At 36.1% G+C, this 16276-nt stretch overlaps 1 protein-coding gene across 1 annotated transcript in view; it reads left to right on the top strand.

Annotated features, from left to right (window-relative positions):
• Positions 1 to 16276, top strand: part of LOC150106785 (uncharacterized) — a 602332-nt gene that overhangs the window by 527734 nt on the left and 58322 nt on the right. The window contains exon 19 of the mRNA XM_090393483.1: positions 1438 to 1609. Within this exon, the coding sequence (XP_090249609.1) occupies positions 1438 to 1609 (172 nt within the window). The remainder of the gene's footprint in view (positions 1 to 1437; positions 1610 to 16276) is intronic.

Here is a 16276-nt window from a genome sequence, read left to right as displayed (position 1 = left end):
AACGAGTTTTGATATGTATATAAAGTCAATATCAACAGTCCCTGATTACCATTGCGTGATGAAAGGGACAGGAAGATTTGGAGCTTCCCTGGAGAGCATTCGAAGTAAATACAATTAACCACTGCTTTGAAATGAAACATATGAATAAGCAATATTTACTAATATTCATTAAGCGCCGAAATACGCAGGAAGCAATGTTTGTGAACCAACACCATTGTGTGAATTTTTGCATTAAAATATAAAAATTAACAAAAAAAGAAATAATGAATAATAAAAGTTAAATGCGTTTCTTTTAAAATAAAAAAATCTACTTAGTCTTAAAACATTTTAAATTTGTTTTCATTATTTCACGGCCCCCCTCAACAAAACCTACAGCCCTCAAGGGGGCTGCGGCCCACAGTTTGGGAAGCGCTGCTTTAGATGATAGAAATATAAGATCTGATAATATTGGAATCTTGACAAGTAATAGACTGATTTGGAGGAAAATTGTAGATAGGAAGTTAGTTATGATGTAAATTTTTCATGTAGTACTATCATACCCTGTACACACCCTTGAGGGCACATGTCAGGAATTTGATGATGATGATATCTGACTTATCAGAACTTGCTAAGACTGGGTAATAATCTGATATTTAAAATGATGACCCTTCAATTAGCTGACCTATGTATGTCAACCAGCTTATAGTAGAACACCAAGTAATTGTACTTCACTTATCCAACTCTTCAATTATCCTAACAGCTAACTGCCTTTCCACTGTGGTCGGATATGTGATAAACACTGTATTAGTGTGTGTGTGTGTGTGTGTGTGTGTGTGTGTGTGTGTGTGTGTGTGTGTGTGTGTGTGTGTGTGTGTGTGTGTGTGTGTGTGTGTGTGTGTTTACAGTACTTTGATTACACTGGTAGTGAAGCCTGTATAATAAACAGAAGTGTAAACAAAGATTAATTGCAGCCCAATGATGAAATAATGAAAATTATAAACCTAATAAGGAAAATAAATATAAACAATTAGAACATATAAAAGAATCGAAGCTGAGTTAGCCGATCTGATACTGAGGTAGCAGGGTTTTTCATCCTGCATACAGACAAATCAGCCCTTCAGAACACACATACAATTTACAGACAAAAAATACTAGTTGCGGAGGTGGGCAGTAGATGGCATTGATGGAGATGATTCGTAGTAAGTAGAGGTTCGGTGTAGTGGTTGAGACAGTTGTAGGTGTCCTCCTGCGATGAGTCTTCGGACTCCTTGGGGGTATCAGGAATAATAATAAACAGATACTTTAATATAAATAAGGCTGTCTTTTAAAGACGTCACTTTTGAGAAAATAAATGTTCTAAATCTCTAAACAGTTTTTTGCATAAATTGAACTATTCACCAAGTATTTGTTGTACAGTACACATACAAGTACTTATTTTATTATTTTTTATTTTTTTAGCCTATTCTTGTTGCTAGTGTTAGTGAAAGTTTGGATATGTCTCTCTGGCATCCCGATGGTTTTTGTAGAGATTTTGGTGATATCAGAAATGATCTGGTAAATTGTAAAACTGGAGTTATCTTACCAAATCTGCCAATGAGAAAATTTTGGGAGGGCTTTGAGAATTTTAGTAGTAAGTATGAATTTTGTTTCTTATGAAATGAGACTGATTGCAGATTAATATTTTAAGAACTCTACAATGTTTATATTGTCCTAATCTTTGAGAGGATATTGTTAAAGTTCACCACAGGCCATACAAAAGTATTCACTTCCTGCATAATTGAGAAACAGCCAATTAGAATCGTGATCCAAAATTCCTTTCCAAAATTTATATTTAAAGTGTAAAGAAACAAGCTGAACTGAATATTTAAAACTGCACACCAAATATCTTGTCTGTTATCTTTGCAGGCTTTGTGTTTTAATTTATTTATTTCACCTAATCTTAAGAACAAAACAAAAGTATTTAAATTTCGTCAACCAAAAAGCTAATAAATATGATTTCCAAGTTCTAAAATCACTACTGTATTGCCTGTTGGAAAGACAAAACAATTCCTAATTTTAAAGGTTTTAAGGCCACTTTTTTAAAAATAACAGTAATGAAGAAAAGAATAAATTCTGATGTGCCAAATTTGAAACATATAGATGCAGTCCAGATAGCTTTGATAGACTAGTTGATTACTAAAATTACAGTTATTCAAAGTTTTCTGGTCACGTATTCTCACAACCATTCTTCTGTACTAAATTGAGCTATTTTTATAAGAGCTTAAAACATTTATTGTATCAGCAGAAGTAATAATAAATTATGTACCTGATTATTTGCTTTCAGCTTTCCAGAAATAGTAATAAAATTATCTTCCAAAAAACAGTCTATTTCCAGTAAGACAATCATAGGATGTATTATCACTGTCAATATATGTATTACTTAGGTACCTTACTTTCAAGAACAGTGTAATCAAATCAAAAAAAAAAAATTAATCAAATCATGCCAAATTGATCATTCATTGAAAAAAAATGGCAAAACATTTATTATTATGGACAACTCCAAGGAGTCCTTAGACTAATCAAGGAATGCCCTAAACATCATACTTTGCTTTGAACTCATTCACAGTCATGCCACCCACAACAGACTGCAACCTATTCCACTCATTCACTACTCCCCAATCAAAAAACTTGGTTCTAACACCCATGCTAATTTAATTCTTACTCAATTTCCATGGATGGCCCCTAGTTCTCCAACCACCAGACCTGTTCCGAAAAATTTCCTATGAATTAATCTTGTAAAACCCTTCAGTAATTTGTATGTCTAAATCATATTCACCCTTTTTCTGCCTATCAACCAGTTTCTGTAACTCACAAATCTTCAACCTCTTCTCATAAGATTCATTCCATAGACCTGCTACCATCTTGGTCACTTGACTCCGGGTTCTCTCCTCCTCATTACCAAGAAATCCTGGCTCCCAGATCTGCATGCAGTAGTCAAGATGGGGTCTTATCAAGGCTCGATAAAGAAGAACAATAACCAACTTGTCTCTGCTCATCAGTATTCTTCAGTAACCAAGTGATTTGATGAGCTGTTTTAGCCACTTTTGCTATGCGTACCCCCTAAACTTTTAACTCCCTATCCCTAACACTTTCAAGTCTCTGCCTTGGTCAATTTCCTGGAGTACAGTTCAATGTGGTGTGTAGCTGGTAATCTTTTTACCCCAAAATGCATAACCTTACACTTCTCTACGTTAAACTGACATCCATTCTCCTTTGCCCAGTCTGCAATCTATCCAAATCAATCTGCAAAATATTAGCATCAACTGTATCAACTATTGCTCTACCCAACTTTTAATCATTGGAAAATAACTGAAAAGTTCCTCTCAGATCCTTTCCTATATCGTTAATGAACAAATTAAATAGTAGCAGTTCAAGAACAGAACCCTGTGGCATGCCTGTAGTCACTGGTCTTCTTTTGCATCCTACTCTCTGATTTTCTCCATCAACCATCCTTTTGTCCATCTCACTAACCATATATCCATTCCCATGTGCTGCAGTTTACTGATTAGAATTCCATGTGGTATCCCGTCAAAGGCCGTTGCAAAGTCCAGCAGTATCACTGTAAACCCATCACCTTTATTCAAGTCAGCTGTCACTGTATTATAAAACTTGAGCAAGTTACTGAGGCATGACCTTTCCTTCACAAACCATGCTGCCTCCATACAGTATCCCATTTCCATCTATCCATTTGTGTATTTTGCTCTTATCCAGTACAATACATCAGTCTTGGATCCTCCTTTATGCGATGGAACTATTTACACCTCTCAAGACTAACCCAGAATTGATACTTAGATTAAACAATATGGTCAAGGGCACTGACAATTCCCTCACCGCTTCATGTTAAACTCGAGCTGGTATAATATCCAATCCCACAGCTGTATTCACATTAAGGTTCTGTAATATGCTATGCACCTCCATTTACCTCAGTTCCTGTATAAGCTTTTGGCTCTCTCGTTCTGCAATATCACCACCTGGATCATATACTCTTGCAGAGTGTTCACTTAGTTATTCTACTATTTTGACTGATTCAGTTACTTTCCTACCATCAGCATTCAGTAAAATCATTCTGCCATATACGTTTTTTCTTTTACTTGCAACATATCAAAAGAACTGTTTGGAATTCTCTTTAGCCTGCGTTGCTAACTTTCTTTCATAATCTGCTTTTGCATTTCTTCACACACTAGTTATCCTTGTGGCCTGTGCCTTGTACTGTTCGTGTGCCTGTGGGTCACCTTTCTCCTTAAATTTCCTCCACAATTGTTTCTTTTTTGCAGCTACAGCTTAATACCCACTTGATTTACTCTTGTGACTCTAGATATATCAGTCTGCCATTACCTCTCTCAAACACCCCTTTACCAATTCTCATGCACTATCAACGTCCAACCCTTGCAATTTTACATGCCATGGCACTAATCCAAGCAATCTCCTAAGCTTGTCATACTCGCCAGCCCTGTAATTCCACATATACCCCATCATAACTGAAAATTTCACATATTTGGCCTCCTCCCAGGTCAAGACCATATCATCACCTCACCAATTGATGTCAACGTGATCATATTCGTTAGACAAATTCTCAGATGCAGTTACTAGATCAAGAACTCTCGAACCCCTACTATATTCCATGACATGCTGTCTTAGCTAATTATCCCTTAGTAACTGCATAAAATCCATTTCCTTCCTTCCTCCCATGTGTCTTCTCCTTCCAATCGATGATCCCAGAGTTGAAATTCCCGATAATAATTATCTGTTCCCCGGTCATTGAGGCTATTTATCAACATACTATCTCCATCTTTTCTATCCCTTGATCCATAGCAGCATCCAACTGTATATTTTGTTCTGTTGGGCTCAGTCTCACAACAGATAGCCTCAAATGTGCTATTTTCACTGGCCTGCAGTTGAACTCCTATTCTCTGGTTGTAATTCGTTGGCTATCATCAGTAACATTCCTTCTCCCCATTCTTTTCTCTCTATTCTCGCTGAACACACTATATCGTTCACATTCTACCCCACTAACTATTTCATCTTTTGTTAGTCATGTCTCACTAATGCAAGTAACTTTGGCGAGGATGAGCCAACCAATGCAAAAAAATTCCTTCTGCTTGTTCTGAATGCTCCTGGCATTAGTGTACATAAAGTGCAAAAGCCCCTTTTGGCCCATCGCTATTGTGATTCTTTATACTAACTATCCCATTCTGGTTTGTTACCAGTGGTACTAACTTAGGCATATTATACACATTCTTACACTCCACTGCCTCAAAATATGATGCATACTACAACCAAAGACAAGATTAACCATACCTAGAAATTTTTCTCAGTTATGCTGGACTTGTTTGAATAAAGCTGTGTTAACCAGTTTTTAGGTATAGTTATCTTCTTCATATGAGTGATGGATTGAGCAGAAGATATCTGTTCTTCATAGACATAATCCATTCAAGACGAGCATTATCATAAATTATTGTTTCGAAATGTTTCCCTGAGGCTGAAATTACATAATGTTTAATTCTTCAGCCAGGTGTTTTAAAATAATGATAACTTCTGGCATATTCTAAGAAAAATTTATTCATGCATTTGTATTGTATTAACTGAAAGTTCAACAGCTAACACTTAAGTCCTGTATATAAGAATATCCTTAAAACCTTTGTAAACAAAATCACAAAGTGAGTTTGTCTACTAAACCTTATAAACTCAGAGTTAATGCTTGTCTGGAGCAGGCATTTACAAGCATTCATGCCCATAGCCTGTTGGTTGGAGAACAGTTTGCTATTTGCTTGGCCAACCAGGCTAACAATTTTATCAGTGCATTGGAATAAAGACAATGAAAATCATACATAACAACAAAGTTGCTAATCAAAAATTAATTTGTTTTAATCATACGAAATGTTTTCTTGAGGTTGAAATGACATGATGCTTAATTCTTCAACCAGCTATTTAAAAAAATTATAGGAATTATATTCCTCTAATTAAAATCTCCTATTATAAACACTTACTGTTTACATTTCCGATTTACCTAAGCATTTCTCAATCAGTATTCTCTACATTCTTGGCCTTTACAACATCCTCTTATATAGATTAGTCTATTAACTTCAGCTTTATACATATTCAAAATCTTCACATGTACTGCCATTTTCAACTTCCACTCATTGTGGACACAATCCCACTGCAGTCATTATACTCCTCTTTTTACTTCCTATGCTTCCAGAAAATTATATATCTTTCCATTTCTATTCCCAACAGTACATCATCCTCACTATATATATCCTTTGTAATTGTCGCTCTGCTACCATGACTATCCACGAGTATCAACCTGTCATTATTCTTCTTGTCAAGCTATGTTGGAAAAGAAAATAATATGGAAATGCTTTATATAAGGGAGTGAGTGGCAATCAGATCCATAAGGAGTATAAAGAGAAGGCTAGGAAGGTGATGAGTATGGTAAAGAAAGAAAAAGGTGCAGTATGAGATGAGATTGGCTAGTAAGGCCAAGAATAATTCAAGGAAATTCTGCTACATGGCAAGCAAGAGAGGAAGAATAATGGCAAGTTGACACTGGTAGATAGTCATTGTACCATAGTGACAATTGCAAAAGATATAGTGGAATTATTGATTGTCGCTTCATCAGTATATATTATGATAATGTGCATTATGTAGAAGGGAAGCAAGTGTTAAGAGAATTGAAGTGAAAGAATCAGGTGTTGATTGTATTAAATGTTAATACGGCTGAGAGAAGGAATGACATATCACCACGTATTTGTAAGGAATGTACAAAACAATCATTATACCCCTTGGCTTAGTTATTTAATGAACCTCTTGCATTGGATAAGGTTCCTGAAGAGAGAAAAAAAAGGCTAAATAGTACAACTCCACAATCATGTTCTAAGATAGAAGTTTCCAATTATAGGCTAGCCTGTATAACTGTAATTATCAAGGTGCTGAAGAGATTTGGTTAGATTAGAATACAGCATTAAAAGGAGGGACAGAATTTTTTGATGCTACACATGGATTTGTAAAGGATAGGTCTTGTTTTAACAGTTTATTTTCGTTTTATAGAAATGTAACAAGTTTGATGGATACAGGAGAATCATATACAGCGATATTCTTGGACTTTGCAGAAGCATTTAATAGATTACCTCATAAGTTGGTGTACAGAATTTGTTGTATAGGTTCTCAATTCAGGATGCAGTTGATGTTTTCTCTGTTTCTGCCCAATTTTCATTGCCTTTTTATTGCTGACTTTTATACCAAATCTATTACAACAGTTGATCGGTTTAGTTAGGGAAGACTGCAGACTTCTACTGGATCTATGTAACAGTTTATCATCATCGGCATAAAGTAAAGGACTGTGTTTAATACCACTTCCTTCATCATGTGCTCCATATAGATAATGACTTATAGTAGAGATCACATCTGGTTTAACATCAGACCATCTTCCTATACCTCCTTTTCTAACTGTGGACTTACAACTTGGATATAGACTATGTATTTCTTGATATATTGTCTCATTTATGCTATATATTATAGTGTTTTGAAGCTTTTCTCTTTGCACCTTATCATATGCCTTTTCCAGATCTGTCAGAGCTTAGGCACAATTAAGTCTCATTATCCAATTCCCCATTTTGATATTTGCCCACATCATTCTGCATGATATTGCCTACCATTCAAGAAGATTACTCCCATATTTAGTGTTCAATAATCTTGCCGATTCTCTTAAATGATCATTATTGCCTGAATATATATCTTATATTTGTTGCTTCAAAAATCTTACCTGTTCATGTCACTCTGCTACCTATCCATTTCTTTTCTGTTGATGATGCTTGTGTTCATGGAGTCAATTTTTAGCTATGCTGATGTTGAGTTGTGGTTTGTTTTGATAGCTGCTTTTTTTGCTTTTCCCCTTGGTATCCTGGTGAAATCAACAGGACCATGTTTAACCAGGTAACATCTCAGCTGGCATGAAATTCTGTCATGTTATGCTATCAGTTTATTTTAGCTCTGCCAAATGTTGAGTTGGGATTTGTTCCAGTAACTGCTTTTTAACTTTTGGCAAAAACATGCTCTTGTATAACTATGCGATGCTACTGCTGAGAAATTCTATCATGTGCCATCAGTTTATTTTTGGTTTAAGCCAATAAGAATAGTCATCAGCTACATCCCAAATGGCAAGTCCATCCTCAGTGTCATTTATCCAAGTTCATTTGTAACACATGTTATGTTACCTTTCTATAAAAAAATGTACTTCATCATCATCAAATTCCTGCTATGTACCCTCAAGGGGTGTACAGGATATGATAGTACTACATGAAAAATGACATCATTACTAACTTCCTATCTACAATTTTCCTCCAAATCAGTCTGTTACTTGTCAAGACTCTAACATTATCAGATCTTATATTTCCTAAAGTACTTTTTACCATATCAATCCACCTATATCTTGGTCTTCCTATTGGTCTTTTTCCTGCTAGCCTGGCAGAGAATACTTGTTTTGCTAATCTTTCCTTGCCCATTCTATTTAAGTGACCATTCCACCTGAGATTAGCTCTGCTAACACATTCCTGGATGCTGACAATGTCAAATTCTTTCCTAATATCCTCATTTTTAATATGATATTACCATTGATGCCATCTGTTCCATATATTCCCCTAATCTTTCTCAGAAATCTCATATCTGTGGTCTCTAGTCTTTGGTCAGGTGTTTTACTTCTGACCCAGCTCTCAGATCCATAAGTTAAAATTGGTTTGAATGTTGTCTTGTTATACAGCTAATTTAGTGTTTTGACTGATTTCTCTCTTATTCCATATAAATTTATTCAGTTGACTTCCTACCATACCAGCTTTGCTGATCCTGTTGTCTATTTCCATATTTAATTTACTATTTTCACTGAAAATCACGCCTAAGTAGCTGAAATGTTTCACTTGTTCTATAGGTTCTCTGTTCACAATGCAATTGATATTTTCAATTCTGCCTATTTTCATTGTCTTTTATCTTGTTATTGCTGACCTTCATATCATATCTACTAAAACAGTTATTCAATTTAGTCAGGGAATCTTGCAGACTTGTAGCAGATTTATTTAGAAGTATAACATCATCTGCATAAAGCAAAGAATTGATGTTAACATCTCCAATTTTGATATCGTGTTTAATACCACTTTCCTTCATAATGTGATCCATATAGATAATAACAGAGGGGATAATGTACATCCTTGTCTCACACCAGATTTAACATTAAACCATCTTCCTGTACTTTATTTCTAGCTGACTTACAATTCAAATAAAGGCTAAGTATTGCTTGATATAACAATCCATTGACACCATATAACTGTAGCATTTTGAATTGAACTGGTAGAAGTCATGTTAGAGGTTTAATGGAATATTAACCGCACTGAGAAAGGATTAAAACTAAATTTAATACTTCCGATATTTTGTCTCCATCACAGAGACATCTTCGGGGATTACAAAAACTTTTTGTAACAACACACACACAAATACAATACAGAGTGAAACTAAGGTCCTGTATAGGTGGTGTGCCATCTATGGGCCTTTGCAGGTGGCCTGGGATGTAAAGAGGGATCTCTGATAATTAAAGGTTCCCGAATTTTGGGAAGTTTAATGCAACCGTATTTGTTTAAATTAGGTTGATTCCTGATTGTAGATTCAAAGAATAGTCTTTCTTTTTTGAATTTACTATGGTGGAGCATGGTAGTTTTTTTCCATGAGATCCTGTGGGATGTATCCAAAACATGGTCTGCAAGGCAGATTGACCATAATCGTGTTTGCAGATGTAAGAACTGTGTTCTTCTAACCGGATGGATGCTGACCTGCCTGTTTGTCCAAAGTAGGCAAGTTTACAGGAACAAAGTACTCTATATACACCAGGCACTGAAAGAGGAGGGAGCTGGTCTTAGTGGAGCAGAAGGGGTAGCAAGTTTACAGTGGGGCTTAAAATCTGTATTGAGGTTGTACTTTTTTAATGATCTGGCTATTTTTTCTGAAGTCCTTCTCAAGAGATGGTCGGGGAAGGACTTGATTATTTTTTAATTCTGTAGTCATTATAGCCATTGGAAAGGAAGGTGTTGTCTATGTGTTTGAGTTTGGTTGAAAGGGCAGTTTTACTGGAACAAAGATTGTGGGCTCTATTGGTCAGAGTTTTAATAATGCCATATTGCTGGGAGGGATAGTGGTGGGAGAGTTTGTGAATGTATATGCCTGTATGAGTAGGTTTTCAATATACAGAGAAAGAAAGGTTACCATTAGGAAGGTGTGTTACTAAGGTGTCTAGGAAGGGTAAATATTTTCCTTTTCCATCGTAAACTGGATTCTTGGATGTAGACTATTGAGGTGACTGAGGAAGGAATCTAATGTGTCTGGCTATGAGGCCAAATAGAGAACACATCATCTACATTTACCATCTCTTCTGAAGGACTTCAGAAATGCCATCACCATTCCTTATATCCGTGGTACTTAAAAAAAAAACCTAGCCAGACAATTAAAAAAGTGTAACCTCCATACAGCTTTTAAGCCCCACCGTAAACTTGCTATCCTTATCCGCTGCACTAAAGATCAGCTCCCTCCTCTTTCAGTGCGTGGAGTATATAGAGTACCTTGTTCCTGTAAACTTGCCTACTTTGGTCAAACAGGCAGGTCAGCATCCATCCGGTTAGAAGAACACAGTTCTTACATCTGCAAACATGATTATGGTCAATCTGCCTTGCAGACCATGTTTTGGATACATCCCACAGGATCTCCTGGAAAAAAACTACCATGCTCCACCATAGTAAATTCAAAAAAGAAAGACTATTCTTTGAATCTGCATCTGCACTCAAGAATCAACCTAATTTAAACAAATACGGTTGCATTAAACTTCCCAAAATTTGGGAAACTTTAATTATCAGAGATCCCTATTTACATCCCAGGTCACCTGCAAAAGCCCATGGAGGGCCCACCTAGATAGGACTTTAGTTTCGCTTTGCATCGTATTTGTGTGTGTGTTGTTACAAAAAGTTTTTGTAATCCCGAAGATGTCTCTGAAAATATTGGAAGTATTAAAATTAGTTTTAATCCTTTCTCAGTGCTGTTAATATTCCGTTAAACCTCTAACATGAATTCTTCGCAGCACTTAAGCCTCAACACACGTGAACTGGTAGAAGAGAAGTGTAACATGGATATAATTGTTGTTACTGAGATGAAGTTTAAAATGGGTGCGATCCTGCTGAATGATAAATACAGGATGTTTTATTCTGGCAATACTGATCAAGGGGAAGGAAGGAATAGTGACAACAATACCAAACTTGAAGGTATTTACACTTCTTGACAAAGCAATAAGTGGTATGGGATTTTTTGAATCATTAAAGAATGTATCTGACATAAAGAAAACAGCAGATCTGGTCTTTATTGGGGATCTCATCAACATGGTAGGAAGCTAATAATAATGCTATGTACCTGCTAGTACATAGCATTATTATACAATGTTCTGTTCAGGACATGGACTAGCCATCACTAACACCATATTTCAACATAAAGATGTGTGAGATTTGCACTGGAGGATAAAAAAAAACATTTTTCAGATAAGAAAAATATCACTCACTTTCATTTGGCAGCTTTTACAGGTGAACTGTAGACTGAAATGATAGCAAAGTCTGAGGAAACATTGATTCATCAGGGAGGCATGTGGTGAAGTACAGGGATAGTAAAATCAGAAGTCCATGGTAGATGCAAGAAATTTGATGTAGTTCTGCAAAAGATAAAAACATATATAAATTTCCTAGCAAATAAGTTGACTCATGCTCTAAGAAAATACAGAGAAAAAATATAAAAAAGCTAAGCTTGTAAACGTAGCTAAAAAAAAAATCATTGGATGACTGATAAGAATATAGAAGACAAATTTTAGAAAGATGGAAAAATGTTTTAAATGCTATTGAAAAAAACTTAAATTGAGGAAAGAATACAGTAAAAGGAATCAGTGATAATGGTGATATAAAAAATAAAGATATTCTAGATATTTGAAGTAATTACTTTCAAACAAGCAGTGACAGAGCAGTAGTAGAAAATATTCAAGAAGAATGCAAATAGGAGTACATATCAATTCTTGAGATAGGAAAATGTGTCAAAAGCTTGGAATATGGAAATTCAGCTGGAGTAGATAACAGTATTTGAGTCAACAGTTGGAAGTAAAGTGGTTGGAAAGTGGTTTGGTGTAAAATCAGGTGTGAGATGAGGCTACACTATGGTAGCCTCCTCTTATTCCACTGTTATTCATGTATACGGATCAAATCATGAAAGTAGCATTAAACCTGATATCAGAATCAGATACCAGACTTATCTCTTTGCTTTATAGTGATGATGTACTCCTGAACAAAATTTCCAGCCATTCAGCTTATATTTCATAACTGAAAGAAAAAAAAAATTCAAAGCAGAGTTTGTAAGAGCCAAATGAACTAAGCTGGTCTCCTTTGCAAAAGGTGGTTGAGTCGTCTTGTCCCCCACCAAGGCTGTGTGATGAAAATCCTGTCCTATGTTTTCATCTTTCATCCTGATGGTACAGTAATATCTCCTAAAGTTAAGGCATACCTCTTGACATCAGGTTATTCCTCCAACTTGTATATACACTACCAAAGGAGTTTACTTCCCACTATTCCACAAACTATCTACAGCATGCTTTCTCTGAAATATCATCATCATCATCAAATTCCTGCCATGTACCCTCAAGGGGTGTACAGGATATGACAGTACTACATGAAAAAATTACATCATTACTAACTTCCTATCTACAATTTTCCTCCAAATCAGCCTGTTACTTGTCAAGACTCCAACATTATCAGATCTTATATTTCTGTCGTCTAAGGCACTTTGTATGGTATCAATCCACCTATATCTTGGTCTTCCTCTGGGTCGTTTTCCTGCCAACCTGGCAGAGAACACTTGTTTTGCTAATCTTTCCTCTCCCATTCTATTTAAGTGACCATACCATCTGAGATTAGCTCTGCTAACGCATTCCTGGATGCTGACAATGTCAAGTTCTTTCCTAATATCCTCATTTTTAATATGATATTGCCATTGATGCCATCTGTTCACGCCTCTAATCTTTCTCAGGACTCTCATATCTGCGGTCTCTAGTCTTTGGTCAAGTGTTTTACTTCTGACCCAGCTCTCAGATCCATAAGTTAAAATTGGTTTGAACACAGTCTTGTATACAGCTAATTTAGTGTTCCGACTAATTTCTTTCTTATTCCATATGAATTTATTCAATTGACTTCCCACGATACCAGCTTTGCTGATTCTGTTGTCTATTTCTATATTTAGTTTACCATCTTCAGTAAAAATTGTGCCTAAGTAGCTGAAATGTTTTACTTGTTCCACAGGTTCTCCATTCACAATACAGTTGACATTTTCAATGATTCTGCCTATTTTCATTGTCTTTGTCTTTTTATTGCTGACCTTCATACCATATCTATTACAACAGCTATTCAATTTAGTCAGAGAATCTTGCAGACTTGTAGCGGATTTATTTAGACGTATAACATCATCCGCATAAAGCAAAGAGCTGACATTAACATCTCCAATTTTGATATCAGGTTTAATACCACATTCCTTCATAATGTGATCCATATAGATAATGAATAACAGAGGGGATAATGTACATCCTTGTCTCACACCAGATTTAACATTAAACCATCTTCCTGTACTTCCTTCAATTCTAACTGCTGACTCACAACTCAAATAAAGACTAAGTATTGCTTGATATAATGCCCCATTGACACCATATAACTGCAGCATATTGAATAGCTTCTCTCTTGGCACCTTGTCATATGCCTTTTCCAAATCGACAAAACTTAAATACAGATCTTTGTTATATTCCCATGCTTTCTCGACTATTTGTCGTAAAGTGAAGATCTTATCCTGACAGCCTCTATTTGGCCTGAATCCAGCTTGTTCTTCACCAAGCTTTTCTTCCACAATTCTTCTCAACCGTTTCTCAAGTATACTTGCATAGATCTTGCCAGGAACACTCAGTAGGGAAACACCTCTGTAATTCTCACATTCAGTTTTATTTCCCTTTTTATATATGGGTACTATGAGAGCTCTACTCCAATCATCGGGAATTCGTCCCTCTGTCCAGGCTTTCTGAACTATGCAGTGCAGCCACTGTAAGACTCTTATACCACCATACTTCAGCATTTCTGGTCGAATATCATCTACTCCTGCTGCCTTTCCACATTTCAAGCCTTTGATGGCTTTTTCTACTTCCAGTATGGATATGTATTCCTGACTGCATGCCTGGTCAGTGTTTTTTATCACTGTGCTTTCATCACTGCTTGTTTCATTTAGCAGTTTTTCAAAGTAATTACTCCATACTTCAAGGATATCTTTTTCTCCTGTTTTCATTTCACCTTTATCATCTCTAATTCCTTTTACAGCACTCTTTCCTCCATTCCTAAGCTTCTTCAACAACCTCCAGAATATTTTGCCACCTTCTTGATATTTATTTTCTATATTCTTGCCAAAGTCCTCCCATGACTTTTGTTTAGCTAGTTTTACACACTGTTTAGCTTTCTTACATTTGTCTCTGTATTCTGTAAGAGTAAAAGCTGACTTATTTGCCAGGAACTTTTGATATGCTTTCTTCTTTTCCTTCACTGCCTCTTTAACTTCCTGTGTCCACCAGGGAGTTCTGATTTTTTTATCCTTGCACAGAACCTCACCACATGCCTCTCTGGCAGAATCAATCAATATTTCCTTCAGAGTTTGCCACTGAATCTCCAAGGTTTGATTCCTGTTCTCAAACTCTTTCATTTTCTTCTCAATAATATTTCTGTATTTTAGTCTACAGTTCACATCTGAGAGCTGCTCAACTTTTATTCGCTTTAAAAGTGAAATATCACCAGGAAAATATCATCAGGATACAAAAAAAAATACCTTTCATGCCAGTAAGTTTTTGGTCCTCATAGTATATTGTAATTCTTTTTGTAATAGTTCTTCTGAAGAACGAAAGGAGTGGGCTCTAAACCAGTGTTTTTATAGTATCTGCCTTTTGACTGGGATGGTGATGTGATTCAGCATGGATGTACTGACCTGTATGAGTCTCCTTCCTATAGACTGTGAGTTGTAGGTTACCATCTGGTTGGTGAAGAATTAAGAAGTCTAGAAAGGCTAACTGCTTATTTACTTCTAGGGTAAAGTGGATCCTTGGATCAAGGGCATTTATTTTTGAGAGAAACTGTTGTAATTCTTCCGTAGTGCCCTTCCATATGGCAAAAATGTCGTCCACAAATCTGAATCAAAGGTTAAGTCTGGGTGAAATGTTGTCAAAGATATATTCTTCATTAATTCCTTCATATCCAATGGTTATATGAATTCCTTCATAAAAAGAGCTTTAAGTAGTCGTGCTTCAGCATCCTCTTCAAATACAGAAGAAACAACGCGTATCCCCTATGCGCAAGGTGTTAGCAAATGCATAGCTGAAGTGTTAAAACCACTAAATATTTGTGTTGCCTTTCGACCCATCAGAAAAATATCTACATTCCTCACATCTCCAAAGGACAAGCTCCCACATCTCGGCTATCAGGTGCCTACCAGATTTTCTGTTCTTGAGGGTTATCATATTTTGGACAAACAGGAAGATCTGCTCTGATCCAGTTAGAAGAACACCAGTTGTATATTTAGTACCTTGAACCTGAACAGTCTGGGCTTGCAGAGCATGCCATCAACACCAGACATAGAGTTCAGTGGAACAAGATAAAAGTCGGTTCCTCATGGAACAGCTTTACAAAGAAACATGTGAAACGTTACTTCACTCCCCTAACCTAAACAGATCCGACGGTCTACACCCCACCCCCCACCCCCCACCCCGTGGGAGATAGTACTCTATAAACCAGCAAATCATTCTAAACCTTTGTAATTGTATACATATATACAGTAATACCCCGACTTACATGAATCCGGAGTTATGCGGTTTCTTATATGTACGTATCCGCATCCCACTTCATGCCTCACCACTAGTCGTATTTTTCCGGTCACATTAGCCAGTGGTGCATATGCTGTGAACAAGCACTGATGTGTTTCGCGCAGCCTTCATTCATACAATAGTCTACAAACCTTGCGATTGTTTAATGTTATGTTCTTGATAAAAATTTTATCACATAAAAAATAATAATGTCATCCAAAAGAAGCAAGTCCGATTCTTCTACAGCTAGCAAGAAAAGAAAAACATTGACTTTTGAAACAAAACTCAACATTATTAAGAATTTTGAAGGTGGAATGAAAATTT

Source organism: Typopeltis vanoorti, chromosome 5 (assembly GCF_054136105.1).
Source record: "Typopeltis vanoorti isolate ZY-2024b chromosome 5, IOZ_Tvanoo_1.0, whole genome shotgun sequence".
In the NCBI taxonomy this organism is placed as follows: domain Eukaryota; kingdom Metazoa; phylum Arthropoda; class Arachnida; order Uropygi; family Thelyphonidae; genus Typopeltis; species Typopeltis vanoorti.
This window is presented reverse-complemented; position numbering and strand designations above follow the sequence as displayed.